Genomic DNA, 26,287 nt, shown 5'->3' on the forward strand with positions numbered 1-26,287 from the left:
TTTAAATTGGCTGGAAGTAGATCTCGGATGGGCTGATTAAGTGGGGTGGGGTGGACTCCCCAATTTCTTGTCTAGATGCTCCAAGCGAGCCCGTGAACCCCGAGCTTGTCTGTAATTGATTGTCTGTTGGATAAACGCTATGAGGGGGAATTAAAACACTGCCCCCCCTGACTTAAAGCGTTAAATTGCATTTCTCCACTGTATTAGTGTTTTGGTTCAGGGTTTTGGCAAGATCTGATTTTGTGAGAATGGAGACTTTTTCTTGCGGCGCACTCCAGAGGTTATATGTTTTAGACATTTTAACTGTTCACCGATGATTCTCTTTTCTAAAGCTTCTGGACTTCTCCTTAGGGCTTAAATATGACAATCCCTTGTACTAGCAAAAACAATGGTGTGTACACAGGTCAAAGGCTTTCAGCCGGCAGTCCCCATTTTTATGTGCTGACACTGAGTTGAGAGAGCACCCTGCAAACTTCTTAGAGGGGAAGCCCGTTGAGAGATATTTCAAGGGGCTCCAATCGATATTAAGTATCGGGCACTGAGTCACTCAGTACTCCCCTGCCGCTCGCAGTGAGCTGTTTCTCCGGAGCTCGCCGATTTCCAAAGCCCCGCCCACCTGACACTGTAACCTGCCAGGGGCTTATGGAAGGAGCAGAACCGCGGCGCAGAAAGCCGTAATATCCAGTCTGCAATGACATAAATTAGTGAGTTCGGTGGCCAAATCTTAGTCGCTTAGTCATAGGCGCCATTTATCGCTATACCATATTACCTAAACGTAGGGGCTGATTTCAGAGAACTTCGAGCACAGTCTCCCCAGCACAAATGGAGCAGAGCGAACGCTCGCGGGCGGTTACCTTCAGTTGTTTGACAATCTAGGCGCTCTTCTCCACACCCGTCCGTGCATGGACTGAACTGACTGCAGCACACTCTGCGGCCAGCTCCGCGGCCAGAATAAGCTTTTGAAGTATGATGGTGAGGTCGCAGGTCCGTATGCTCCTCCTTCCAGTAGTAAATACATGAAAAAGACTGGGTTTCACTGACTGCAGCACACTAGCTGCCACACTCCACGGCCCACTCTGCGGGCAGAATAAGCTTTTGAAGTATGATGGTGAGGTCGCAGGTCCGTATGCTCCTCCTTCCAGCAGGAAACACAGGAAAAATACTGGGTTTCACTGACTGCAGCACACTCTGTAATTCAGTCTTTCTCATGCATGCACTGGATTTCTCACATTCTGTTGAAACTCATCGGTCACAGCGTTCTTCTCCTCTGTTTCCTTCTTACGATGCTTTCTGGGACTTGATGTCAGGGTCTCACTGCATGCCCTTCAGACACCCCCGGATTGATACTTTCAGGGGAACAAGCATTTCTTGGCCATAGCAAAGGGACTGCCACTTTCCACCGCTCCCTTCTCCCGCCTTCTCCGGCTCCCTCGCCACACAATGACACTGTGATGGGGTCTGCAGTCCTGCTGCGTCTCAGCATCCCATTCTCCTCTGGCTTCTCGTGGGTTGGGCTGGCCTTCCTGCTGCTCTCTTTTCCCCGCTGCTGCTTTCCTCTTCCTCTCTTGCTGCTGCCATGCCACCTTTTTATACACCTGTAACCCATCAAGGGTGTTCAGGTGTGCTTCACTTGCCGGTCTTGCCCGACTCCAATTATGCCAATTACTGGGACATGCCTGACCTTTATCTCTGTAGTGTGCAGGCTCCCTCTTCTTCGTCCCAGTACTATCGTGGTGTTTCCAGTAGCAAGTGTGCATTACTCTTAGTTGTCTCTTCCTCGTCTCAGTACTTGAAGTGAGATTACAGGGAAAAGCTGGAAAGGATTGACAATATCCCATAAAGACTGCGGGAGAGTCTGATAAGTCAGTGTTAGTGAAGGGGGGATACCCTGTCTCGCCTTCAGGTACCCTCTCTCCAATCCCCAAGGACCATTCACCCAGGTGATCCTCCCTTGCTAGTCCTGCCCAAGGATCAGCATCGAAAAGCGATGGCCCTTCCCCGGCCACCTGAACAAAATAATGATATCATCTAAATAGACCCCACAGAAACTAGAATAGGGTCTTAATAGTCGGTCCATTAGCCCTTGGAAGGTTGCTGGCACACCATGAAGGCCAAATGGAAGTACCTTAAATTGAAATGGTCCTCTAGGGGGGAAGAATGCCATTTTTTCCTTGTCTTCAGGGTTCAGAAGGACCTGGAAATATCCTTTGGTGAGATCGATCGTGGAAATATAAACAAATGCACCCAGTCAATCAATCAGGTTATCTATCCTGGCCATCGGATAGTTGTCGAACTGGGACACACCGTTTAATTATCGATGAGCAGCAGAAAATATCCAGAACTGATGTGTTTTGCAGATTCACCACTTTTCCCACGGGAGTACTGTTAGGGAGAATGTTCTGTTAAGGCTAATTTCCCAAACCTAGTGAGTCCCCCAGCAGCTTTGCTGGAATTTTGGGGTTTATTTGTTTCTCCTGCTAAGAGTGAGACTTTTTTTCTCCCACTCTTAGACATGATTTGAGATATCCTTTGACTTTGTAATGTGTTTTATGGGCTATGGGGTCTTTTACTCCATAGGGTTTCATGTATTTTTGGTAAGTGTGTTACACAGCACCCTCAGTGCAGTAACACAGGGGTGTTATAGTGACCCCCAAACATAGACTCCATTCCCTGGGACTGACTACTGTCTCCCAGGGCATGTAAAGTCACCATTGACTTTACTAGTCTTAAATTGTGAACAGAACCAGTACAAACCATCATATTGTGGAAGTACTGGTGGAAGTAATTAGGGGGTAATTAGATTGGCCCTGGGTCTGTTTTTCGAGGGGGCACTGTGCAGTCCCCCCTCGTCGAGTTTCTGGCTGGTGGCAGTGGTTACTACACAAAATATTCCACCGGAATATTTCCTATGGGATTTTCCCATTCATTTTAAACGTACCACTTTTTTTGGTGCAATGATAAAGATACCGCCGGGTTATTTATTTAATATTTATTCCCCGGTTAGGTCTTTTTGCCAGGACTCGGTTTTAAAATGGTGTTTGTGTACGCCCCTGTAACTCCAACCCAAGTCGAGCCCTTTGTTCCACTTTTTGGCGGGCTTCTACACAGAAGCCTCCAAAAGTGGTGCCACTCTGTCTGGGTCTACAGGATGTGTGGCAGGGGGGGTTTAGGCACCCTGGACTGAGTTGCCTCCGTAACTCAAGTCGCACTCTTGTGTGATTGGCCCAGCGGTGAGCAGCCCGGCTCACCACTTAGCATGTTTGAGTGACAGCTAGGACTGATGAATGGGGGTTTTCTGCATAAAAGCAGGGCTTTGCGGACTGGAACTTCAGAAGTTGCCACAGGACCAAAGAATCCGAAGAGGGAGAAGCTGAGCCGACCTGCAACGCCGACACCACCGGTGGAGTCCTGCTGAACCGTCTCACCACTTCCCAACGACAGAGAAGATCTTCATCCCGGAGAGTCTTCTTCCTCTGAACTGGTGGGGATAACCAGTTCAACCTCTTTTTCGCCTTCCTGGATCGTCTCGTAGTTGAACCCCGGCGGTCGGATAGCCACGCTTCACCACTACCGCGAATAAAAGGGTAGTACCTTTTAACCGGGAAACTCCGCGGCTGGTTTCTTCCCTGGCAGTGCAACGACCTCCATCTTTCCTCCACGTCGAGATCTTCTCTTCCCCTGGACGAAGCACCGACTTTCACCCGCTGCCAGGAACAACTGCCCCCGCTGGAGCTTTCTCGCCATTTCAGGTACTGTGTCCCGCCTGGTCTCCCTTGCAACAGATTGTTCAAGGTGTCACGTAAATCCTTGACTTTCTATCCTGGGGTGACTTGGGACCTGCTAACTAACTTTTTCTGAACTGATCCAACCCTTTTCGAACTATCTGCAACGACTCTCTAAAGTACTATTCAACTGTGATCTTGGACACATTCCGCCTTGCTCTCTCTAAGAGTGGGCCTGGCCTATGACTTTCTTGCTCCTCAGTAGACTCTGCCTTTTCTGACTTACTCTGGTTCTCTTAAAGTGTTGGTATTGTGTATTTTCCTAATTCTGCCTTTTTCCCTCCCTTTTTAACTAACTTATTGGAGTGCCATTTTAGGTTAAGCGCTCACCTCTGTCTGTAAATAAGTGGTGTTTTAACTAAGACTTGTTCAATAAGTGATCAGGGATGTATATATATTAATAATGACTGTGTTCGAACTTGCTTGCCATATTATTGTTAGTGTATTTTACAAAGTGTCTTTTTAAATAAATAATTATATACTTTTATTCCCAAGCTCTGGTTAGTGTTTGCTTGTGCTACTGTATCTTAGTACCTATCTTGTATACTCTATATACTGTCTAACTCTTCTTGAGAGAGGTCTGGCTGCTCAGCCACAGCTACCAGGTAAATCTGGGTTGTACAGACTGCTACCAATTGGGTTTACTGCCAACACCTGTAGTCTTAAGCCTTTTACAGTGGTCCCTAAGGGAACTGCACAGGTTTCTGCCTAACAAGTACGAATGCAGTGAAAAATGCCCTTAACTCTCCATAGTTCCTCACTGAAAACATCTGGGAATTTGTTTAAGAGGTCTCCATATTATGTTTCTCTGCTAGAGGGAGGTCAGATGGTATTAAACTGTCTCTTCCCTTCATCAGTTAATAGACTAGCCATCACTACTGAAGACTCCTCTACCAGGTCTTCCTTCCATTCTTTCAAGATGTTAATATGGTAGATCTGGGACTTGAGCCTACTGTCTGGCTGGGACACTCTAAAATTACATGGCCCAGTTTGTACGATTTCGTATGGACCATGCCTGCAAGACATCTTATTTTCGGATGTAGGGAGGAGTACCAACAACTTCTGGCTGATGGAAAAAGAGCGGGTACATTTTTTTCGGTCGTATAACCCCTTTTGATGTTCTTGGGTCTTGCTAAAATGAGAATGGGCTAAATCTCAGGCAGTCCTCATATGCTCTTTTATTATGTGAGCTGTCTGGGACAAAGGTATGGCAGCTTTCTCCCTTTCCTCCCCAGTCTCTGTGAGCATATCCAACACATCCCTTGGTTCACACCCATATAAAAGTTCAAAAGGTGAAACACCTAGGGACGCCTGGAGGGCCTTTCTAACAGAAATGAGAGCCCAGTGAATCGTTAAAGCCCAGTCGCTTTCATCGGTTTCACAAGCTTTGCAAGGACTGTTTGAGGGTCCTATTAAAACGCTCAACTAGTCAGTCTGTCTGGGGATGATATTCCGATCTACAGAGCGTCTTAATCTGAAGGATCTGTTTCACTTCAGCCACAATTTTGCTCATGAAATTGGTCCCTTGAACTGTGTGGATCTCTTTAGGGATACCCACACGTAATAGGAAAAGGGTGAGGTGTTTTAGAATTTGTTGGGTTGAGCTGTTCTGCATTAGGAAGGCTTCAGGGTAGCGGGTTGCATAGTCTAGAATGACGAATATATATTTATTTCCAAGCCGGGGTGGTTCAATGAGACCTACAATATCTACCCCTATGTGGGGAAAAGGTACCTCTATGATGGGCAGGGGATGATGGGGGCATTGGAGGAGGAAGGTGTTGGGTTGTCTTCTGGCACAATCAACAGGTTGCAACAAAATTCTTTATCTCGGCAAAAATACCTGCCCAGTAGAACCTACTTGCTACCTGTACCTGGGTCTTATCTTCCCCCTAGTATCCCGAGGTAAGGTCTGCATGTGCATTCTCCAAGACTACTCTACAGTGATTTTTTGGGACAGTACAACACCCTCTGTGGTTATGTTTCCCCTTTACAGTAAACCCTGATTGATAAAAAAAGAAGGGAACCTCTCTCTCTCTTCCTTCCTTCCTTCTTTCGATACCACCTTTGGGAAAGGCTTGGTTAAAATGGGATCATTGCGCTGATCAAAGGTGAGATCTGGCATGATCTCAACTTCCTCTGCTCGTGGGGCGGACGTTTCTGTTTTGGGTTCCTCTTATGTCTGCTTCACCAAATCCCACCCCTGCTCCTTCCCGATCACTCTAATCTTGGTGAGGGACTTCCAGTAGGTCAGGAAATACTGCATTTTCTAATATTCCTTTTGCAATTTTATTTCATACGATAATGGGGTAACACTGTTTCCCATTGTTTTGCAAGAGGACCGTAACATCTCCCCTATAATCTGGTTCCATCACCCCAGCTAGTACATCCAAACCATACTTTCAAGCTAACCCCGGCTTGGATGTTAACCTAATGTAGCTTCCTTTGGGAGATGACAAGACTAGACAGGTAGATATAATTTGTCTTTGCCCTGGTTCTATAACAAGATCTTGGCTACTGGATATGTCAAACCCGATTGACTCCGAAGTGGGCAATGAGGGGTTGGAGGCCAGGTTACAGAGTTTAGTAAAGAGTTCCCCCGGTTTGGGTCAGCCATGTCAGATCCCACCGCTGACACCATATGTAAGGGTGCAGAAGTACGAGTCTGACACAGTGGTGGCATGTATATTGCCAAAGACTTTTAACAGAGAAATAAAAGGAAATACCTATCTTTCCTTATTTCTATGAAGAGTTGCCCTACCTTAACAAAAATACTAAGGACTCTGGCGGCATGTCCAGTAAAGTAAAATGTGCACCATCCTGTGTCCAAGCCTATTTCCGTTCCCTACACTCTAGATTAACTAAGGAAAACTGGGTATCTTCTTGATCCAGAAGGAGGTCGCTCTCATTCTGAATGCAGATTTAAAGGAAATCTTGTGAATTAATCTTTAACTTAAAAGGTCTGTTTTAAATGTTCCTTCAAAAGTATATAAAACACATTTCCCAAAAATCAGGTTGAAGCCACTTCCCCTGTCTTTTCTTCAACTCACAAATGTAGTATCGGGTCTGGTTAACTATCCTGCCAGACCTCACAGTAGACCCTCTGTTCACAACACACAATGTCCAAAATATCTCCAGGTCACTTAGCTCCCGTTGTGGCCCAGTAGATGTCCTGACCCTTTCCCTACCTTTGGGAAGTGTTTGTGCGGTCACCAGTCTGTCCTCGGCTTCTGTGTTGCTGCCATGTTCTGCATTCTGTCCTCAGCGGGTCTGCAGCATTAGGCTCTCCCTCGCATCTTTGGCTATGTGCGTTCTTCTCGCATTGCTTTCACTGATCGGATTTCCCGTTTTCTCTGCCACCCCAGGTCCCTTTTGCATGTACCTCCTAGAGAGACTCGTCCTCCTTGACAGCGTTTCAGATTCTTTCCTTCAGATCCCTTGCCACGGAACCAGCATCTGGTTCCTCGCTCCTCCAGGGCTGGCTTGACACTGTATGCAGTCCTTTCTTGCTTTTTATCATTGAGGCCAGTTCTAGTAAGCTGTACCGTATGCAGGATTTTCCTCCTTGCTTGATCTTGATGTCAGTGATGATTTGTATTCTACCTGGGTAAGCCTCACTCTTCCTCGTCCCAGTATGATTAATGAAGTCCTCTACACTAATAAAATACATAGAGGTGTGGGGGACCAGAGGGAACTGAGTGCAGTGAAAGGACAGTGGTGGACAATAATGGAGGGGGTGAATACTGCGTTGTCCCAAGGCTACCGTCACTGGTCTCATGGAGGGTTTCGCTCCCCATTATATCCACCTGCTGAGTACCACCCCCAGTGGGACTATTGGTTAGTGGCCTCACCTCCCTGGTCTCGTGGGAAGTGGCTCCCCCCATGGGAGCAGTGACAATACCCTGGTATTCATCAAACTAAGACATAAGATTGATTTATACTGCTAACTCCCTTCCAACATATTTCCAGAAATCTTCCTAATTGCTGGATATGGTTGGGGTTTGCATATATTTTCTGGTTACCCTGCGTGGACACCCAAGACCTTTGCCATTGAGTTAGACAGACTTTGCATACGCTGATGGCTACTGTTTCACCATAATCTACTGGCAAACCCTTTTATAGACAATTCTTAAGAGAATTATTTTCAGTTTCAGCTATGCTATAACCTGAATCATACATGCTAACATGTTTCATGGCATGTGGAAGATGCTCATCAAGTTGTATGGGGTTGAAATGTTTATATTCATGAACTGCCAGATGTAGGGACAATTTCACGAAAGTGGGGCAAAAGCATGTTACCAATTTGGGTGGTACCATGCAGCAGGCACACAGTAGAATCAGCTCACGGACCGATGCAGTGAGGAAGATTAGGGAAACCCAGGCCTGCAGGTAGAAGGAGAGGAAGGGTCCTGTCAACATGTAGGGGACAGCATCAGGGTTGGACTGGGACAAGAAATAGGCCCGGACACCCAAAAAAAAGTGGCCCACCCCTCTCCTCAAAAAAAGTGGCCCACCCCTTGCCTCACGACCCTTGACCTCCGATTGCATCACCGGAAGTGATGTCATTTGACCCCACCTCAAAGTGACATCCCAGGAAGCGATGAAACATGACCTTTCACCCCTTCACAAAACAAAGTGGCATCAAATAGCATTGTTCCTAAGTACACTACGAAAAATATGGTTATGATTTCACTAATGTGATATGCATTTCATACAAGAATGGATCACCATATGTATCATTATTATCTGTGTGTATAGATCCATACTACAAATTACTGTGAATGCAAGCAGACGTCCAAGGCCAAATGATATGTTATTGTATAGCACTTACGCTTAAGCTCTTTTTGTATAGAAAAAATGTGCATACAATATCACCCAAACTGTGTTGGTACTCATTTATTGACCTTAGAAGGATGAAAGGCTGAGATGCCCTTTCTGGGATTTACATCGCAGCAGCGGGCACTCAACCCACTGAGCTATCATATTGGCTATTGTAAAATGAGCAGTTATTCTGTTGTCAATACCATTAAACTGGTAACTGAGGTTTAACAGCAGACCAGTTAAGTTCATCTGCAGGTCTGGTGCAAAGTTGGCCGCATGGCAAGCCTGCATGCATCCACTTTCAGGCTTCAGAGGTTGGCAAAATAGGGAAAGCGGCGCACTCACAGGACATCCCATACTCTGAGCACTCGTTACCTCATACATGCAAACAAACATCCTGAACAGCATGCCAGGGAGATGGGAAAGATAGACACATTACAACAAAGCATTCATTGTGGCACAATGAAGTCAGTGGCCACTTGATGTGCTATGGTCAAATATTTTTACACTGTACAGAAACTTTTAGGCACAAGGATTTTGTCAAGTGACCGACGACACCGAGATGGAATGTCTTGTAATGATCTTAACAGAGACAACGGCAGAAAAAAACCATGCTATTACTGGAACTTGCGAAAGGCAAAGTACATAGTCCGAAATGTATGCTTATTCTGCTCTAAAATTGGTTGTTTATCACTAATATCACTATACATATGTATTACTAATACAACAGCACAGCCACTCCAGGGGGCACCGTGCCCCCTCGAGTGGCAGGACAGTGACATCTGCCAGCCCGGCGGCGGTCCCGGCCCCCTTGCATGGTGCACCAGCATGTGAATGATGCATGCATCATAATTTATGATGCGCACGCATGCATGCATGCAAATCAATCATCAAAGCAAGGTAACATGTGTTACCTTGCTTTGATGAATTATGCTGTTGCAGATGTTTTTTTTTTCTTAATAAAATATATATTTTTTTTCCAAACTGGCTCGGGTGTGGGCTGAAACCGGCCCTCGCTCACCAGGTACGATTTCGGCCGAGAGGCCGAGGGGCCAATACGACCCTGGACAGCATGCAGAGAAGTGAGATGAGAGTGGAGACATGGTGCAAGGAGGGTCCAGAGGTAAAGGGGAAGTGACCTACTGTGCACAGCCGGGGTAGGGTCATGTGGCATGAAGTCCAAAGATTTGGGTGGGGAAATCAAGTTGGAGCTTCTGGGTTTTCCCCACCCTCCCCACCTAAAAAGGCTATATTGGGAGAGTATTTATGGATGGGGGTTTGGGTTAGGCATCTCAAAATTCATGCTCAGGTGTATAGGGGTAAGGAAAAGGAATGGGATGTACTATTTGCATAATTGGGAAACAGTATAACGAGGGAATTTGGAACAAAGCAGCGTGAGGGAGGCATGGTATCACAAGTAGACACTGATACAGGAGCTGCAAACCTTTTTTAATGGTTTAAAAAGGGTTTGAAAACTCCTATCTTGCCATATAACTAAAATGATAATATTCTCGACCATCAAACGAAAAGAAAATACAGTCCTAGTCAGTCTTTAGTCAAAATAAAATGGCCTGCACTAATGAACCTAATGCCTACCCTCTTTGTAATACAATAAATGTGTAAAGGGAATGCATAATGCAAAAAGGAACATCAGTGTTCAAAAGAAATGTCAGTATGGCGGAGTCAATTCGCTTCCCCACGTTTTGTAGCACGGGGTAAGGTGGCACACTTGGACCTTGTGACACTCTGGCTTCGGACACAAGGATGCAGTTTGTTTCATGGACCATGGGCTATTTGGCCTTCCATGAAAAGTCACTCGGTTAACCTCTGGATCTCTCTGCTTTCTCTTACTCCAGCCCAGGTCACCTTTTAACTTATAATACAGTTCAACAAAGTTTGTTTCCTTCTGGTTACCACAATTCAGTACAGGTTTCCCTCCGCCAGGCTCGACCCTTTCAATCGCAATTTGTGGGGGTTCCCTTCCCCAAGTTTCAATCACAACTTCATAGGCTTCCCTCTGTCGGGCTCGGGCCTCCTTTCACTTTTCTTCCATCGTTGAAGAATTTAAAAACTGCAAGACTTTTGCTCTGACCACTTCAACCTTTTTTCCTCAAACGTCACTTTTTCTCTCCTACACCAAAGCCTCTTGGTAAATGTAGTTTCCAGCCCAGTACTTATTTCAAAGTTCAAAGACATCTCTCACATCCAGGTTTCCCTCTGCCAGGATCAAACCTAACAGTTCAAATCTTGCATCTCAGTTTCTTTCTCTTCCTGCCGCTTCTAGGGCATCAGATGATTCACAGAGACTTTCAGTTGGGAAATCTTCTTTTGCTGAGCCACTCTGTTACTTTGTTTCTTTAATTTACAGTTCTTTACAATGCTTTACTTTCTCTTGCATCTTATCGGCACACGTGTAACCTTGATTCGTCGGATATTGTTGCCATCAAGTTTCATTTAACACAGTCCAAACTTTCATTGCTTTCATCAACTCACTGGCTGTGTTAATTCATTTTCGTCTTTCGCAGCTTTGATCCTGAGGTCAAGGCTGATACCACAACTGTTGCTGCACCTCCACAACTCTGCCGTTCACCCGGGAGGGTGGCTGGTATCCTTGAAACACAAGAGGTTTGTCTCTTCTCTCCAGCTGGGCTTCCTTGCACAACCTTCTAGGCCCTTCGGAGGTAACAATCTTTAGCCGGGGTGTCCAAGGTTTCTCCGTACCTCGGTTCCGACCCTCAGCCTGTCGCTCTGCTCTGCCTGGTTCACCGCCGCCCCAGAAGAACTGCTCCTCCTCGTGAATCGCCTTGCTCAGTGTGTCTGTGTTCCACCTTTAAACCATGTGGGGAGAGGCAATAGGTACCAGGTGTTTGTAATTAAGATCAAGTGCCTGACCCTGCTTGATCTTATTAGTGGGACATGTCCAGTGTATTGCATGGGTGGTACTCCTTACATCCTCAGATCTCCTCTTCCTCGGCTACGTGTTTGTGTAGAAAAGGGAGGGGATCTGGGAAGTTAAAATATCCTATAAAATAGGATGTGGCAGGGGTATTTGTAAAAGGAGGATACCATGTCTCGCCATCGGCATTCCACCCCCACTCCTCTAGGATCCCTCACCCAGGTGATCCACCCGTACTTGTACACCCCCAGGGTCTGGATCCAAAGGCGATGGCCGCTCCCTGGCCAACTGAGTAGGGGTTCCCTGGGTCTAGGCATTGAAACACCCTCTGGTTTTTCACAGAAATCAGAAAAGTGAGAGGCAAAAACTGCAGGTCGAATATCCCACATACATCCATTGTCTGTTTTTTCTTTGCATTTGGGGACTTGTAGTTTAGATATACCCATTGTAAAAATGGGAGTACAACTTGCAGAATGCATAGAAATGAGACGCATCACTGGATGAGCATCACCCAAGTGACTCAGTGTGTTGGCATTTATGCTTTAAGGTTCGTCACACATTCAAAAGGGCTCCCCCGGGTTTTTCATTTTTTCACTGACCAAAGATGTTACGAAGTTTCTTTAAGGAGGATTTCTCTCCCTCTTTAGAGGTCGCAAAGGATTCTGGCTATGTTAAAATCAAATCTGCATTTCGTTCTGTAATTAAGAAATTCAGTTCGAAAAAATTGCCAATTTTGAGTTTGACATACATACAACAGAGAATAAGTGCCACTTTATTTGGCTTAATCTTGACGATCAAACTAGAATTCATGGACCAATGCTTGTGAAATGCACACAAAGAGCCTATGTGTATTGATTTTACTAATGGTCAGAACTGAATTTCATCTTTTCAGGGCTGATGTTAGAATAAAGGAATTCTGGGCATCAACCTAGGCTGCTGCCATCAGTGGGCTTGAAGGGGTTGAATCATTTTGTTGTTAAAATCAAAATCTGGCCCGATTTTAAGTGGATGGACACCAAAATCAGCTAGCTGTGTGACATGAATCTTTGCACCAGCCCTGCATATCTCGTATTTGATGGTGTTCATATATCAATGCAAATGACAATCCACTGCCAACTCAAATAGACTTGGATTTGTAAATATAGAGAGGAAAATGTGATTGTTTTGGGTTGGCTTTACATCAACAATTTACCAAGTACATTTCCTGGCCTACTAGTTTTGCCAGTGCATGTTCTATTTGTGCCGGTGCTAGGTGTGCAAACCTCATAAAACATAAATCCTCTAACCTGTCTTTTGAAGATATGACAAAACCATCACCATCCTGTGAAGAGTCTGAAATCCTAACCTTTTTCTTGTAGTTATTATATGGAGAAAGGAGCCATGGTTGCACAGAAGGGTCCGAAAGCAGTGTGTTTTGTTTTTACATTTTTTTTGTGGTGTTACCGATGCACATAAAACAAAATAAGTATAGATATGCAAAAGACGTTAAGAGTTTTGTGATTGTTGGGTTCTTTATAAGGAAATGGATTCTGTTATTCATACTGTGTGCCTATGGGTTTAAAGAATGTTGCTGTGAAAGGTGAGAAATAATAGGCGTATTTTTATTTATGGAATCTGTAGATCAAGCACACTCAGGCACTCAACCGAAAGTGGGCTGAAGACACAGAAGTGCAAAACTGTATGGAATGCGGCAAAGGCTTTTCTGTAACAGTGAGAAAGGTATGTACAGTTAAATGTGTTGCACTTGTATTATCTCCTATTGTTTGTCAGACTTTTTAAGGGCCCAGCATATAACATATTTGGTGCACATTCTTGGCTTGGATACAAACAGTGTGGTTTGTATTTTCATATCAGACGATACCCAGATTCTCCTACCACTTACTGGGGATTACGTCGAAGATCTGGCTATGGTGAACAGAGTCTATAGTATCGTTCAAGCAAGGATGGCCAACCATGGACTATGCTTGAACGATGACAAAACAGAGCTCATCATCCTGGGTACGGCAGCCTGCATCTCCAAACTCAACCAAAACTACTCAGCCTTCATCATCGATGGTAACACTATCAAGGTCGCTAGAGAAGTAAAACCCTAGGTTTTTACCTTGATGCAACACTATCTTTACCTAAACAGGTGAACTCACTGGCCTCATCCACGGCCTATACATGCAAATTAATACGAGCTGGGAAACAATTCCTATCAGATGGCAGATGTCTTATCCTAGCTAGAGCCCTCATTTTATCAAAATTAGACTATTGTAACGCCCTTTACATAGGGAAAACCAAACAAATCATCAATAGAATCCAAGTGCTCCAAAATAATGCACTTAGAGTGGCCCTAAGTATCCCTAGAAGAGCACATATCTCAGAAATAAGACGTTAACACAAATGGCTTTCCACCCAAGAAAAAATCAACCTCAAATCTGCCTCCCTTATCCACAAATGCTTAAACAACAAAGCCCCCCGCTACCTTTCAGAACGCTTCAACAGAAAAACTCCCACTAGACTTACAAGGACAGTCAGCCCTAACTGCCTCCTAGTGCCCAGATTTAAACTAGCCACCATTGGAGGATCCAGCTTCCCAGTCAAGGCAGCGCAATTATGGAACGCCCTACCTCATGCACTTAGATCTGACCAAACGCTCAACAACTTCAGAAAGAATACCATAAAATGGCTCACTGAGAATGAGATATAAATGACTCTCTACCCTCGCACTTCCACTTGTACTTCACCTGACACGCAACAACCTGCTATATAGCTCGTTCGCCACCGACTTGCTATATTGTTCGTTCGCCATAGATTTGATTGTTTGGCTGCGCTTTGTCTGCACCTGCACTTGTCTTACCTTGCAAAGTCAAGAAATGTCCACTCTGCCTGCTCTGTAACCTGTAATTTGTAACGTATGTAACCAGGCTGTAAACTTCCTTGTTCTCTTGCGCCCTGCTACCTCAGGGTCCGGTGCGCATAATAAATAAATAAACAAACAAACATATCAGTTGAGTTCTATATTTTGTGAGAGGTCAGAAATGTGAGGCGGACAACTTTGTAAAGAGTTTTCAACTTTAGCTATTTTGATTAAATCAACAGGTTGGATAAACGGCCCGCTATCCCTGCTCTGAGATTTCCCTGCCTAACATAAACTAAAGGGAACACTCTAAGCAACGTATATTTAACCCTCACACTTATACAAAAAGCAAAGCAAAAACTAAAATATATTGCAATTCAATTCAACTTCTGACCTGATTCAAAATATAATCAATATCTCTGGTCATGGTTTGGGTGAAATTCCTTTCCCCAGATACAAATGAGTTTTCTCCACAGTTCTAAGGAAAAACAAGGAAATCTGATTTAACACAACGTTCCTGTACAGTTGAGTTCTTGTTCTCAAGTTCTCAAATTTCTTTTATTCAATAAAGTGTCTAGAAAAAGTCCTAAGCTCTCACTCCTTCAGGAATAAGATCTGTCTCACATTTGTAGTAACAACAAACAATTTGTTAACATTGGTTTACCACAATTTTAACTGCATAAAGAATTGTAACTTTTCTTCAACCAGCTTTCCCAATTCTTTCGCAAATGTCACAACTCAACATATTGTTTTCTAATAGTACCACTCTTCAGCACTTGTACCTTCTGCTCCCTGGCTTGCTCTTTCACCAGGTTTCTTCTAGGCAATTCCTTCTTGCCCTACTGGTATACTTACCTGCCTGTCTACTTCTTCAACAACAAGAACAGAAAAGTGCGTCAATGGTAACTTCAAACTTGGAACAATTTCAGTAATCTTCTTTGGTATTGAAATGTTAGCACCTTTCAGGGAATGGAACTTTCACTTTGATCCACATGAGAACTATTCTGCAAACAATGCTCATCTCCGTCTGGATAGCTTATTCCAGAAGGGCAGCCTGTTTGCAGCCTTCCTTTCCCTTCTGCATGAATAACAACACAGTGGTTAGGATCAAGTATTTTCCTGCTTCTGCCTTGGCTTTGGTATTGTGAGTTTAAACCAGGTGTAATTTTACCAAAACATAAGCGATGAATTTTGCAAACTTGGGATTCTTATTATTTCCCCCTGCCTCTGGCAATATTTGTTGCTTTTAAATTGCCCAAGTTTTACTGTCTTTTGGCTCAGGGATTGCTTGTACACCTCACTTCTTAAAGTCGTTCCCACACCAGGTTGTTGGGTCTTCCATGAACTCACAAAATGAATATCAGTTACTTTGTTTCACTGAACCCCACTCTCATTGTTTTATGCTAGTTCAGTATTCAATAGTAATACCGCTTTCATTCATATGCGAATGACTCGGCGGGCTTGGCACACGCGAACAGCCTCTGAGTGCTCCAGAGTTACTCGCAAGAGGTGGACTCACTTTAACTCACTGCTCGCTGGGCTTCAGTAGTATTGGCTCTGCTCGAACTGGCAGCGCATCCTTTAAACTCGTCATCACTGCCGCCATGCCGACTTGTAGCTTCCTGCACTCTTAGGAGTCTCTGGTGCGTCCCAGACACCGGAGACCTTTCAGCATTCTCTGTTAGACCTGCTTCCTGCGGCGCAAACTCTGCAGAACACGCTTTCTGCGGTGAAGCATTTTTCTTTTCCACTTACTGCTGCATGACCTGTGCAAGATGGATAACGAGATGTACAGACCATCTCAGAACCCACAGTGGTCCCAGCAACTTCTCGCTCCTCCGGCCTGCCTTCAGCTGCAACGGCCCACACAGCATACAGTGCTGCTTCTGCTTCTCTGGCTTATCTACAGTCTGCACCCGAGGTGGCCATTTAAGCCTTCGTCTCCCTCAGGTGTGGGTCACTTAAGCTAATTAGCTGACAACTACAGTTTTGGTCCTCTGCATCTCTCTTCCTCGTCCGAGTAGAGGGAAGTATGGGACTTGAAGTTGCGAAGACAACATTAGGTTTCATAACTGGTTTCCTACTTAAATTCTGATCTCTTATCAATGACCTTTACTAAGGGAATGTTATGTGAATCAATCATCAGACTGGTTTGTAAATAGGAATATGGTTTCTTCGATTTATGGGTAATCCGTGAAACTGAAGGGTTATTGTGGCAACAAGCCATTATATATTGTGGGAGTGGAAAAATGTCTCCTTCAAAAGGAGGCAAATACTGTCTCATCCCATGGATTCTTCTCACCTCCCTGAGACTTTTCTCCTCCCAGGTGATCCTGCTTAATTTGTTGTGGTGTTTGTCAGGGCTGAGCCTGAGGACGGATTTTTGAGCAACAACACTATTATTTCAGACTAAGTTAAATTATAGTTTGGTCTTTTGGCCACCTTTTTTCTTAAATCGCTCTTAGTTACCCAACAACGGTGTGAACCTTGCCAGCGCTGCTGTGCTAGTTAACCAACTTCATAAATAACAAGCCAGAAGGTGAAAGTGCTGGCCACTTGTGTAATGGCAGGGTAAAGATCACTGCTAGGGAGGCATGCCATGCTGAGTGCTGTGAGGGGTCAGAAATGAGAGCCAGACACAAGGTTGTCCTCTTTCTACAGAAGATATATTAAAAGAAAAAGGGTAGGGAAAAATGCATCTCTGGTTTTATGCTAAAGAGGAGTTTCCATGCCTATAAACCAAAACTAAGGATCTGTCTGTGTCAAGATGTCAATAACTGAAAAACTGTTCTTGTGTCCAAAGCGTTCTATCCTGGCTCTCACACTATAAACAAAGGAAGATGTGTAAGGAAAATATCTTCAACTGATTCAAAAGTGTTGACAACTGAAACAAGTACAATTCCAACCCAAAAAATGTTTTTCAGGTGGAAGCCCTTGGTTCCATGGGGTGGATCCCTTCCTCTGGATTCTTGATTATAAGAAGAATAATCACTTTTGTAAACAGTTCCCTGGTGCTCTCACAAGATTCCTGTTTAGGTAACCAAATCTTTAACAGTCTTTCTTTGATGCATCTCTCTCATCAGTCAGGATAACAATGTCTTTCTTTAACGACCAATCTTCCAGGGTTCACCAAGTAACTTCCAATCTTTCCTGTATCATTTCTTGAGACTTGCAAGTTGCTTGGTTTACTGTCCTGCCAGGTTCCTTCATGCAATACCCACTTCCTGGTGTACTCGCCTGCCAGGACTTTTATATATTTCAATTGCGTGCTGTTTTGTTTGTCTGGATTTCTCATATAGTTCACTCGCCTGGTGTCTTTTGTTTACCAGGACTTCTCATATGCACGCTTGCCTGGTGTCTGTGGTTTCCAGGACTACTTATATGCTTCGCTCGCCTGGTGCCTGTGGATCCCAGGACTTCTCATATGCTTCACTCTAACATCAATATTTTAGGTATGACCATCTGGTTGATATGGATATGTCAACCCAAGGCTCCTCCCCTGGCAGTTCTCCCCTTCCCTCATCCCTGCACTTGCGCAATCTGAATGACATATGGCCTAGTAAGATCATTGTTTTGTCCTCCTTTTGTTTCCCCTTCGTTGTCTTGTCGTGCCTAGAAACACTTGTGTATAGGCGCATTATAAATGCTATATTATATATATATTTCTGAGGCTTGTGGAATCTGCTTAGATCACATGCTGTGCATAGGCCGACATCTAGTGGAAGCTGCGGAGTATTACAGTTTGTTTTTCGAAGTCGAAAAATGGGCGTCGACACAGGGCGTGCCAGTAATACTATCCCTAGTGTGACGTCCCCTGTACCCATGATCCCTCACGCGTCTAGGATCCTCAGATTGTTTTTTTCCGCCATTCTGGTCGGAAGCACTTCATCGGAGTTCCCTGGCTTTGCCATAGTTTCACTCTAAACTAATTCTAATTTGCCCCGTTTGGCCAACCTTTCGTCGATCAACATCTCGACGCCGAACCGGGGAGGAGATCAACGTCGAATACCCGACGGATTGGGCCTTGAGGCTTCCGCCTCGGCTCGGGCCTGGGCCGCTGGCCTCGGCCCTACAAGTAGGGAGAGTGGGGGTGGTACACTTCCACACTCGACACCTTATTACCTACACACACTTGCCCGCTGCCCACAGGCGCGTATGGAGGGTACGCCCTTTCAGTTTTGCCCCAAGTGTAATAAGAAATACCCTTGGGTAGATAAGCACGCTACGTGCAACCTTTGCCTACCCAGAGACCACCCCGAGACGGGTTGCAGGGCCTGTAGCAGGTTTAAGGCAAAAACTCTTAAGGACCGCTCCACCAAGCGTTGGGCCCACCACGCCAACCTAGCAGCTATGGAGGCGGAGGGTACCTTCAGCGACGGCAGCGACGCCAAACTTTCGGACGGCGAGGGCACCAAGGCGTCGAAGGACAGCCGAACGCACGTCCCCGGCCTCGGAAGGTCGTCCGTCCCGGCGACTATGGGGAAGTCCCCCGGCGACAAAAGCGTTACACATACACACGCTAAACACAAAAAATCCACCCGAGATTCGACGTCGTCGAAACCTCGGAAAGAGGCACAGAAGGAGCGGTCCGAAAGGACGTCCTCTGGGCGGTCCCGGTCGAGGTCGCCGCACGACGTCAGGCAAGCCTCCACACTTGCACAGAGTGCCTCGACCATTAATATCCCGGAAGATCAATCGTCCGAAGACGAACACGACTTCCACCCCCAGCCTGCACCCCAGGAAAAGGGTACATCACTTGGGAGTAAAGAGGGGCCAGTTTCGAAGGCTAGTTCGAAAGACAGGGATTCCACCTCCGATCCTCGACGCCAGGCGTCGAAAGATAAGGGAAAGGGGAAACACACTTCCACCCACGGGGAAGGGGGTAAACAGCAAAGGAAACAACCCTTGCAGTCCTCCACTACAAAAGAACTGACCAAGTCTTCTCAGGGCCAATCCATAGAAAGTCCCAGCAAGGTCACCCCAAGCTCAAAACTCTGGTCATGCGAGGACATTGACAGAGTAATGTCAAGGATGTCTTCCTTGGCGAATTTTTTCGAAAGACACCCTGAACAACTCCTAGCTTTAAACCCTCAGGAAGATTCTCCCTCAGGGTCTAGGGACCCTATCCCCTCAAATAAAAGACCCCGGGTCGAGACACCATTTAGGCCTTTAGACCCCATCGAGGTCCAACCCTATTCTTACCTCTTCCCTACAGACCAAGGAAACTCTTCCCTTATAGAAGGTCAGGAAATTGACACGCCAGAAGATCCTGCAGGATCAGATTATTACGGCGAAGACGAAGACGAGGATGAGCCAGAAAATAGCCCAGATATTTTCAGAATGGACTCACCAGTCGAAAGGGAAGCCCCAGTGTCTGACTCCCCAATAGATAATCAGCCCCTCCTGAATGAACTGCTCTTTCGGGCAGCTAACCACTTCCACATAGACACACAAGGTGTCCAGGAAGAAAGGGACTTTGCGGAAGAACTAATAGGGGAAAGGAAGCCAGTAGCCCAGACCATTCCCATCCTAAAATCTGTTCAACGCAGAATAGCACCATCCCTTGTCAACCCAAACCTGACAAGACCTGTAAATCCGAGAGTGGAGAAGCTGTTTAAAGCAGCCCAGTCGGACCCCCTATATATTAGAGGTCAACTTAAGCCAGACTCTCTAGTAGTAACCAACACCCGCAAAAGAGCTGGTACACCATTATCTTCCTCTGAGGCTCCCCCCGACAAAGAAAGTAAAAAACTTTATGGTTTTGGCAGGAAAGTAGCTTCCACGGCAGCCTACCAAGCCAGAATCGCGAATTCCACCACACTGTTGGCTAGCTACAACTGTCACCAGTGGGAAGAAGTGGCAGCACTAATAGACTCTGCTCCCGAACCCCTTAAAAGCCAGCTAGCTCGCATTTGTGCGGAAGGAAGGAACGTGTCAGGCTGCACGGTAAAAGCAACTCTGGACGCCGCTGACAATGCGGGTAGACTTATAGCAGAGGGGACTGTCATCAAAAGGCATGCTTGGTTGAGGCAGTCGGGATTCAAAGCAGAAACACAAGCTGCGCTCTTAGACAAACCAGTGGAAAGTGATCTCCTGTTTGGGAAGGCAGTCGAGGACGCTCTAAAAAACGCTAAGGAAGAATTCGACACCCTCAAATCCCTTGGCCAGTTAACTACCAAACCACCTAACCAAAGAGGGAATGGCAATTTTCGTCGCCCCCGCGGCCAAAATTCCAATAGAGGAAATAGCTACTCCCACACCCAGGGTACACAGTGGAACACCAGCTCACAACAGTCTACCCAGGCGTATGGTAGGGGTAGTAAAAGAGGACGGGGTAGAGGCAGAGGCAGCCCCAGTAAAGGAGGAGGCACGCCTCCACCAAAGCAGTGACGCTCAGTTCAGGGTCCCTTCCCATGCAACCCCAGTAGGGGGACGAATATCAAGTTTCACCCAGGCATGGGAAGGGATAACATCCGACAGATGGGTGCTGTCAACAGTATCCAATGGGTACTGCATAGAACTACTGCAACGTCCCCTAAACCATCCTCCAAGACAAAAAGTCCACTCTTTACAACATCAGAAGATCCTCCTCGAGGAGATCGCCATTCTGCTAGAAAAGGACGCGATAGAACTCGTCCCGGGACACCAGGTAAACAAGGGTATCTATTCAACTTACTTCCTTGTGCCAAAGAAAGATTTAACAATGCGTCCAGTTTTAGACTTACGGCCTGCCAACAAGTATGTCAAGCCCCAAAAATTCCGTATGACCACACTACAAGAGGTAATCCCACTCCTAAAAAAGGGGGATTACATGGCAACCTTGGATATGAAAGATGCCTATTTTCATATTTCCATGCTCCCGGCGCACAGAAAATACTTGCGCTTCAAGGTGGACAGTCGCCACTACCAATTCAAGGTACTGCCCTTCGGGATAGCTTCTGCACCAAGGGTTTTCACCAAGGTACTGGCGGTGGCAGCTGCACACCTACGCAGGGAGGCAATCCCAGTGTACCCTTATCTGGACGACTGGCTCATAACGGGGGAAACCCCAGGAATCTGCAGGTCAAACATTCAGAGGACCATCGACCTCCTCCACGAATTAGGCTTCTCCATCAACGAGAAAAAGTCAAGTCTGGTGCCAAGCACCTCAAAACAGTTTCTAGGAGCTATCCTAGATACTCAGAAAGGATTGACCTTCCCTTCGGAAGAAAGAATTCGGAACATACTTCTGCAAATTCCGCATTATCAGTCAAGTCAACAGATAACAGTACGCAAAGCTATGCGGTTACTCGGCATGATGGCGTCATGCATTTACCTGGTCCCCCACGCGCGTCTGCGCATGCGTCCCATGCAGGAATGGTTGGCGAAACAGTGGTCTCAGGCAAGTGGTCAGTGGGACGATCTAGTGGTCGTTTCGCCAACACTCGTACAGAACCTACACTGGTGGACAAGAGAGAATCTCGCAAAGGGGAAACCCTTTTACGATCCCGAAGTACAGGCAGTGGTGACTACAGATGCATGCCTGACGGGGTGGGGAGCTCACCATCTCCACCACACAGCTCAGGGTCTCTGGTCTCACTCAGTAGCCAAGAACCACATCAATCTGCTAGAGCTTCTGGCAGTATTCCGAGCGCTGCAGGCGTTCGAGCCCCATCTACTAAACTTGTCGGTGCAGATCAGGACGGACAGCACGACAGCCATGTTCTATCTGAACAAGCAAGGAGGGACTCGTTCGCCAAATCTGTCCAAGCTTGCCCAGAAAATATGGATATGGGCACTCAGACGGAACATCTTCCTGTCATCGCAACATGTTCCAGGGGAGCTCAATTCCCTAGCGGATGCTCTAAGCAGAGACTCCCTCCCAGAAGAACACGAGTGGGTCCTTCACAAAGACGTAGTAGAAAATCTCTTCTCTCAGTGGGGTTTCCCCACTATAGACCTATTCGCCACAAGCGAAAACAAACAATGCCCAGGATTTGCATCCAGGTTCCCACAACCGGACTCCCAGGGGAATGCCCTGTGGATAAACTGGTCAGGGATGTTTGCGTACGCTTTCCCACCAACTCCCCTCATCAGGAAGGTGGTGTACAAGATGAACAAGGAATCGATGACGCTCATCCTAGTTGCTCCCATGTGGGCGAGACAACCATGGTTTCCACACCTACGCAGGATGGCGGTATGCGAGCCCATCAGACTCCCAGCCTGGTACAACCTTCTGTCCCAGCAACAAGGTCAAACAGTGCATCAGGAACCCAACTCTATGAACCTAGCAGCATGGCTCCTGAAGTCATAGAGTTTGGACATCTCAAATTACCACAGAGGTGTATGGACATTCTAAAAGAGTCTAGGAAACCAAATACAAGGCACTGTTACTTTGACAAGTGGAAAAGATTCGTTATCTGGTGCCAGAGTAAACAAATCAACCCGGTTGATTGCACTCCTTCCAACGTTGTAACATACATGCTCCACCTGCTGGATGCAGGGTTGGTTTTTAACTCTCTGAAAGTACACCTGGCAGCCCTCTCAGCCTACACCACATCCCATAACAAGGTTTCGTGGTGGAAAGTACCAGTGGTTAAAGCCTTCATGGAAGGAGTAAAGAGACTTCACCCTCCTATCTCGAACCCACCGCCAGGATGGGATCTCAATGTGGTGCTATCTAAGCTCATGGGGCCCCCCTTCGAACCCATGCATAAAAGTAGTCTCAAACACCTGACTTATAAAACGGCCTTCTTAGTAGCCATTACCTCCATAAGAAGGGTCAGTGAAATTCAGGCTCTGTCAGTGCAAGATCCTTTCTTTACTATCCACAAGGACAAACTGGTTTTACGCACACACCCTAGATTCTCACCAAAATTCATATCCAAGTTCCATGTAAACCAGTCCATCGAGCTTCCGGCTTTCTTCCAAAACCCACAGAGCTCAGCTGAGGTGAAACTACACACCCTAGATGTGCGTAGGGCGGTCTTATACTATGTAAATAAAACCAGACCGCTAAGGAAAACAGATCAACTGTTTGTCTCCGTAGCTACAGGCAGAGAGGGGGATCGCGTCTCTAAGGGCGCTATCTCAAAGTGGATTATCAACTGTATACAGCTGTGTTACTCTCTTTCTGAAAAAACTCTGCCTTTTACGCCAAGGGCCCACTCTACCAGAGGCATTGGGGCCACTCTGGCTTTCATTGCAAATGTTCCCCTTGACACCATTTGCAAAGCAGCTACTTGGAGCTCTATTCACACTTTTACTCAGCATTACTGCATTGACACTCATTCCAAGGCAGATACACAAGTGGGACAAGCGGTTCTAAGACACCTGTTTGCTCATGACCCTTCTCACATCCCACCTCCTTCTTCTGGTACTGCTCGCTAATCTATGCACAGCATGTGATCTAAGCAGATTCCACAAGCCTCAGAAGGGATACATTACTCACCGTAATCGTATTTCTGATGCTTGTATCTGCTTAGATTCACATGCGACCCACCCTTCCTCCCCTCCGAGAGAAGGCGCATGGTTGCTTGTAGTCTTACCTTTCTGTCTATCTGCTTGGACTATCTGTACTCACGCTACTCCTCATGCTACCTCATGTCAGGAAAAACACAATCTGGGGATCCTAGACGCGTGAGGCATCATGGGTACAGGGGACGTCACACTAGGGATAGTATTACTGGCACGCCCTGTGTCGACGCCCATTTTTCGACTTCGAAAAACAAACTGTAATACTCCGCAGCTTCCACTAGATGTCGGCCTATGCACAGCATGTGAATCTAAGCAGATACAAGCATCAGAAATACGATTACGGTGAGTAATGTATCCCATATATATATTTTACATTTCAGGTATTCACAGTTCATAGGGGATTGCCTTGTGCTTTTCGATATTCATAACAAGCCTTCCGTCGTATTTACAATGTTCAAATTGTTGTTGGCGTGGCCGCTGGAATGCACGGGGTCCCCACTGGCGTTGTGTGGACTCCCCGGGTTTGTCCAGCATCTCTGATCAGGTTTGTGTTCCTGCAGCATGCTGTTTCCACCAGCTTTCCAATCTGGAGACTGTGGACATTCTTCCGGCCTCCTTCGCAGCTCTGTGATTGTACATCATCTTCTCCTCAGGATCCGGAATGGAGATTGCCAGCTTTCTCACTCGTTGAGCACCCTGGATCTTCTTTTTGGCTCCCGACGTCTCCATGGCCTTTCAGTCTTTGAATCGGCATCCATCCAGTGGCAGCCTCTTCTGCTGTGCCACACTGGCACGTAAGCTTTGCATTCATGAGCCCTTGAATAGGAGCCAACGTCTTCTCCTGTACTGCATCCCTGAATAGTGCGCGCTCCCGGGTTAAATGTCCTGCACACAGGAGCTTTGTAAGAACTAGACTGCACATTGTGGTTCAAGTTCTTAGTACATGGTTCACACACGTGCATTCTCCTAGTACTTAGGGAATTCTGGTAGTTAAAGTTCACAGAATTTGTTAAACCCATGGCATTGAATAGTTCTCTTTACTGGTTTTACAAAAAGGAACTTTAGAAGAGAAAGGTGTTATGTTTGAGCAGTATGAGTTGGTGTTATGGTTGTGCGTTTGGCTATAGAAATATGAAGAAGAGGGTTCACTTATTCTACCAGCAGGAACACGAATCTGACAGTATGCCACAAAGGTCTGGGGCATCAGAAAGTCTCCCTCATGAAAAAGGCTCTTAGGTTCAAGGGGGTCTTTGTCATAGGAATGGGGAAAATACTGCGTCTCGTCCAGTGAAGCCATAACATCCCCCCAGGTAGCTGTCTCCTCCCATGTGATCCTCCTCATACAGCCAGCCCCAGGGTCAGGATCAGGTAGCGGTTTCCATCCCCTGGCCACATGGGAGGAGGTCACCACGGGGGCTGTGCCTTGGTTCATTCTTGGGCATGTTGTGCCCTGCTTCTCTATCATGATCATGTTTTTATGGGCTACATATATACGTGTGTATGTTCTTTGTGCCACGTGAAAATATTCTTCATGTCTGCATGCATTTGCCCTTCATGTCTATGCCCGAGTATTCATGTCTATGTGCTCTTCATGTCTATATGTATCTGTCTGATATGTGTACTTCGTACGTATGTGCATAGTCATCAAATTATTCTCCATCTCTCATATCTATAGATACATATATATAGTAACAACGACCGGTCACCCTACTGGTAACACCATCTATTCATAACGACAACTTCATGGTCTTAGTTAGATTTGTCTTTCACCCCTAGACTCTTGGGGCAGTAGACTGTCTCAGCTGGTATTGTTTCTCACATGAACGATACTGGTGAAGGGCAGGGATATGAAGCGGTACTTGCATACTTCTCTGTGTAGGGGTGGTGGGTATTACCTGCATATTTGTATGCCCCACTAGAAAAATGTAGAGACAACCCCTCATTCTGGGTTGCTGTCCATTAGCACCCCAGAGTTATCTCTCCTGACACTTAGTATAGATATGCCTTTTCAGTTTTTCACATTCCTAAATTCTCTAGGAGTTGATCTCCTCATACCTGTTGTGATTTCAAAAGTTTTTGAACTTTAACTTATGTCTCATAAGTTCTGTCAAACCCTGGTCACGCCACAAAGTAGAGCATACTCCCTGCCAGGTCCCCATCAAGGAGACTATGGATCTCTTCTAACAACCCTCCTAAATGGAGAACTTTGTTTGTCAACAATGGCCACAGGTTACTCTGGTAACCATTGTATCTATAGAACGTTGGGGAGCTCACCATTTCAACCTTTCCATGAGTGGCTTTTCGGGGCTAGAAGATGGTCTTTGTGCATATCCACCCTTCCATCAAGGGCGAGCTTGTCATGGCCTATGTGCATTTCCACCCTTTACCACTCTGCTTCCTAAAATGTATGGAGAGAATCCTTTGGATCCCCCACCAAAACCCTATCTAGAGTCTCATCCCAGGTGGGCAGGAGAGGGCAGACGCGTCTTGATC

The 26,287-nt window shown here is 46.1% G+C and overlaps 1 protein-coding gene across 4 annotated transcripts in view; it reads left to right on the plus strand.

The window, feature by feature from the left end:
* Positions 1–26,287, plus strand: part of EEA1 (early endosome antigen 1) — a 1,786,886-nt gene that overhangs the window by 1,721,944 nt on the left and 38,655 nt on the right. For all 4 annotated transcript variants that reach the window (XM_069629072.1, XM_069629073.1, XM_069629075.1 and 1 more), the window contains one exon: positions 13,117–13,215. In XM_069629072.1, the coding sequence (XP_069485173.1) occupies positions 13,117–13,215 (99 nt within the window). The remainder of the gene's footprint in view (positions 1–13,116; positions 13,216–26,287) is intronic.

This window comes from Ambystoma mexicanum, chromosome 12, assembly GCF_040938575.1.
Source record: "Ambystoma mexicanum isolate Mex_15411 chromosome 12, UKY_AmexF1_1, whole genome shotgun sequence".
In the NCBI taxonomy this organism is placed as follows: Eukaryota; Metazoa; Chordata; class Amphibia; order Caudata; family Ambystomatidae; genus Ambystoma; species Ambystoma mexicanum.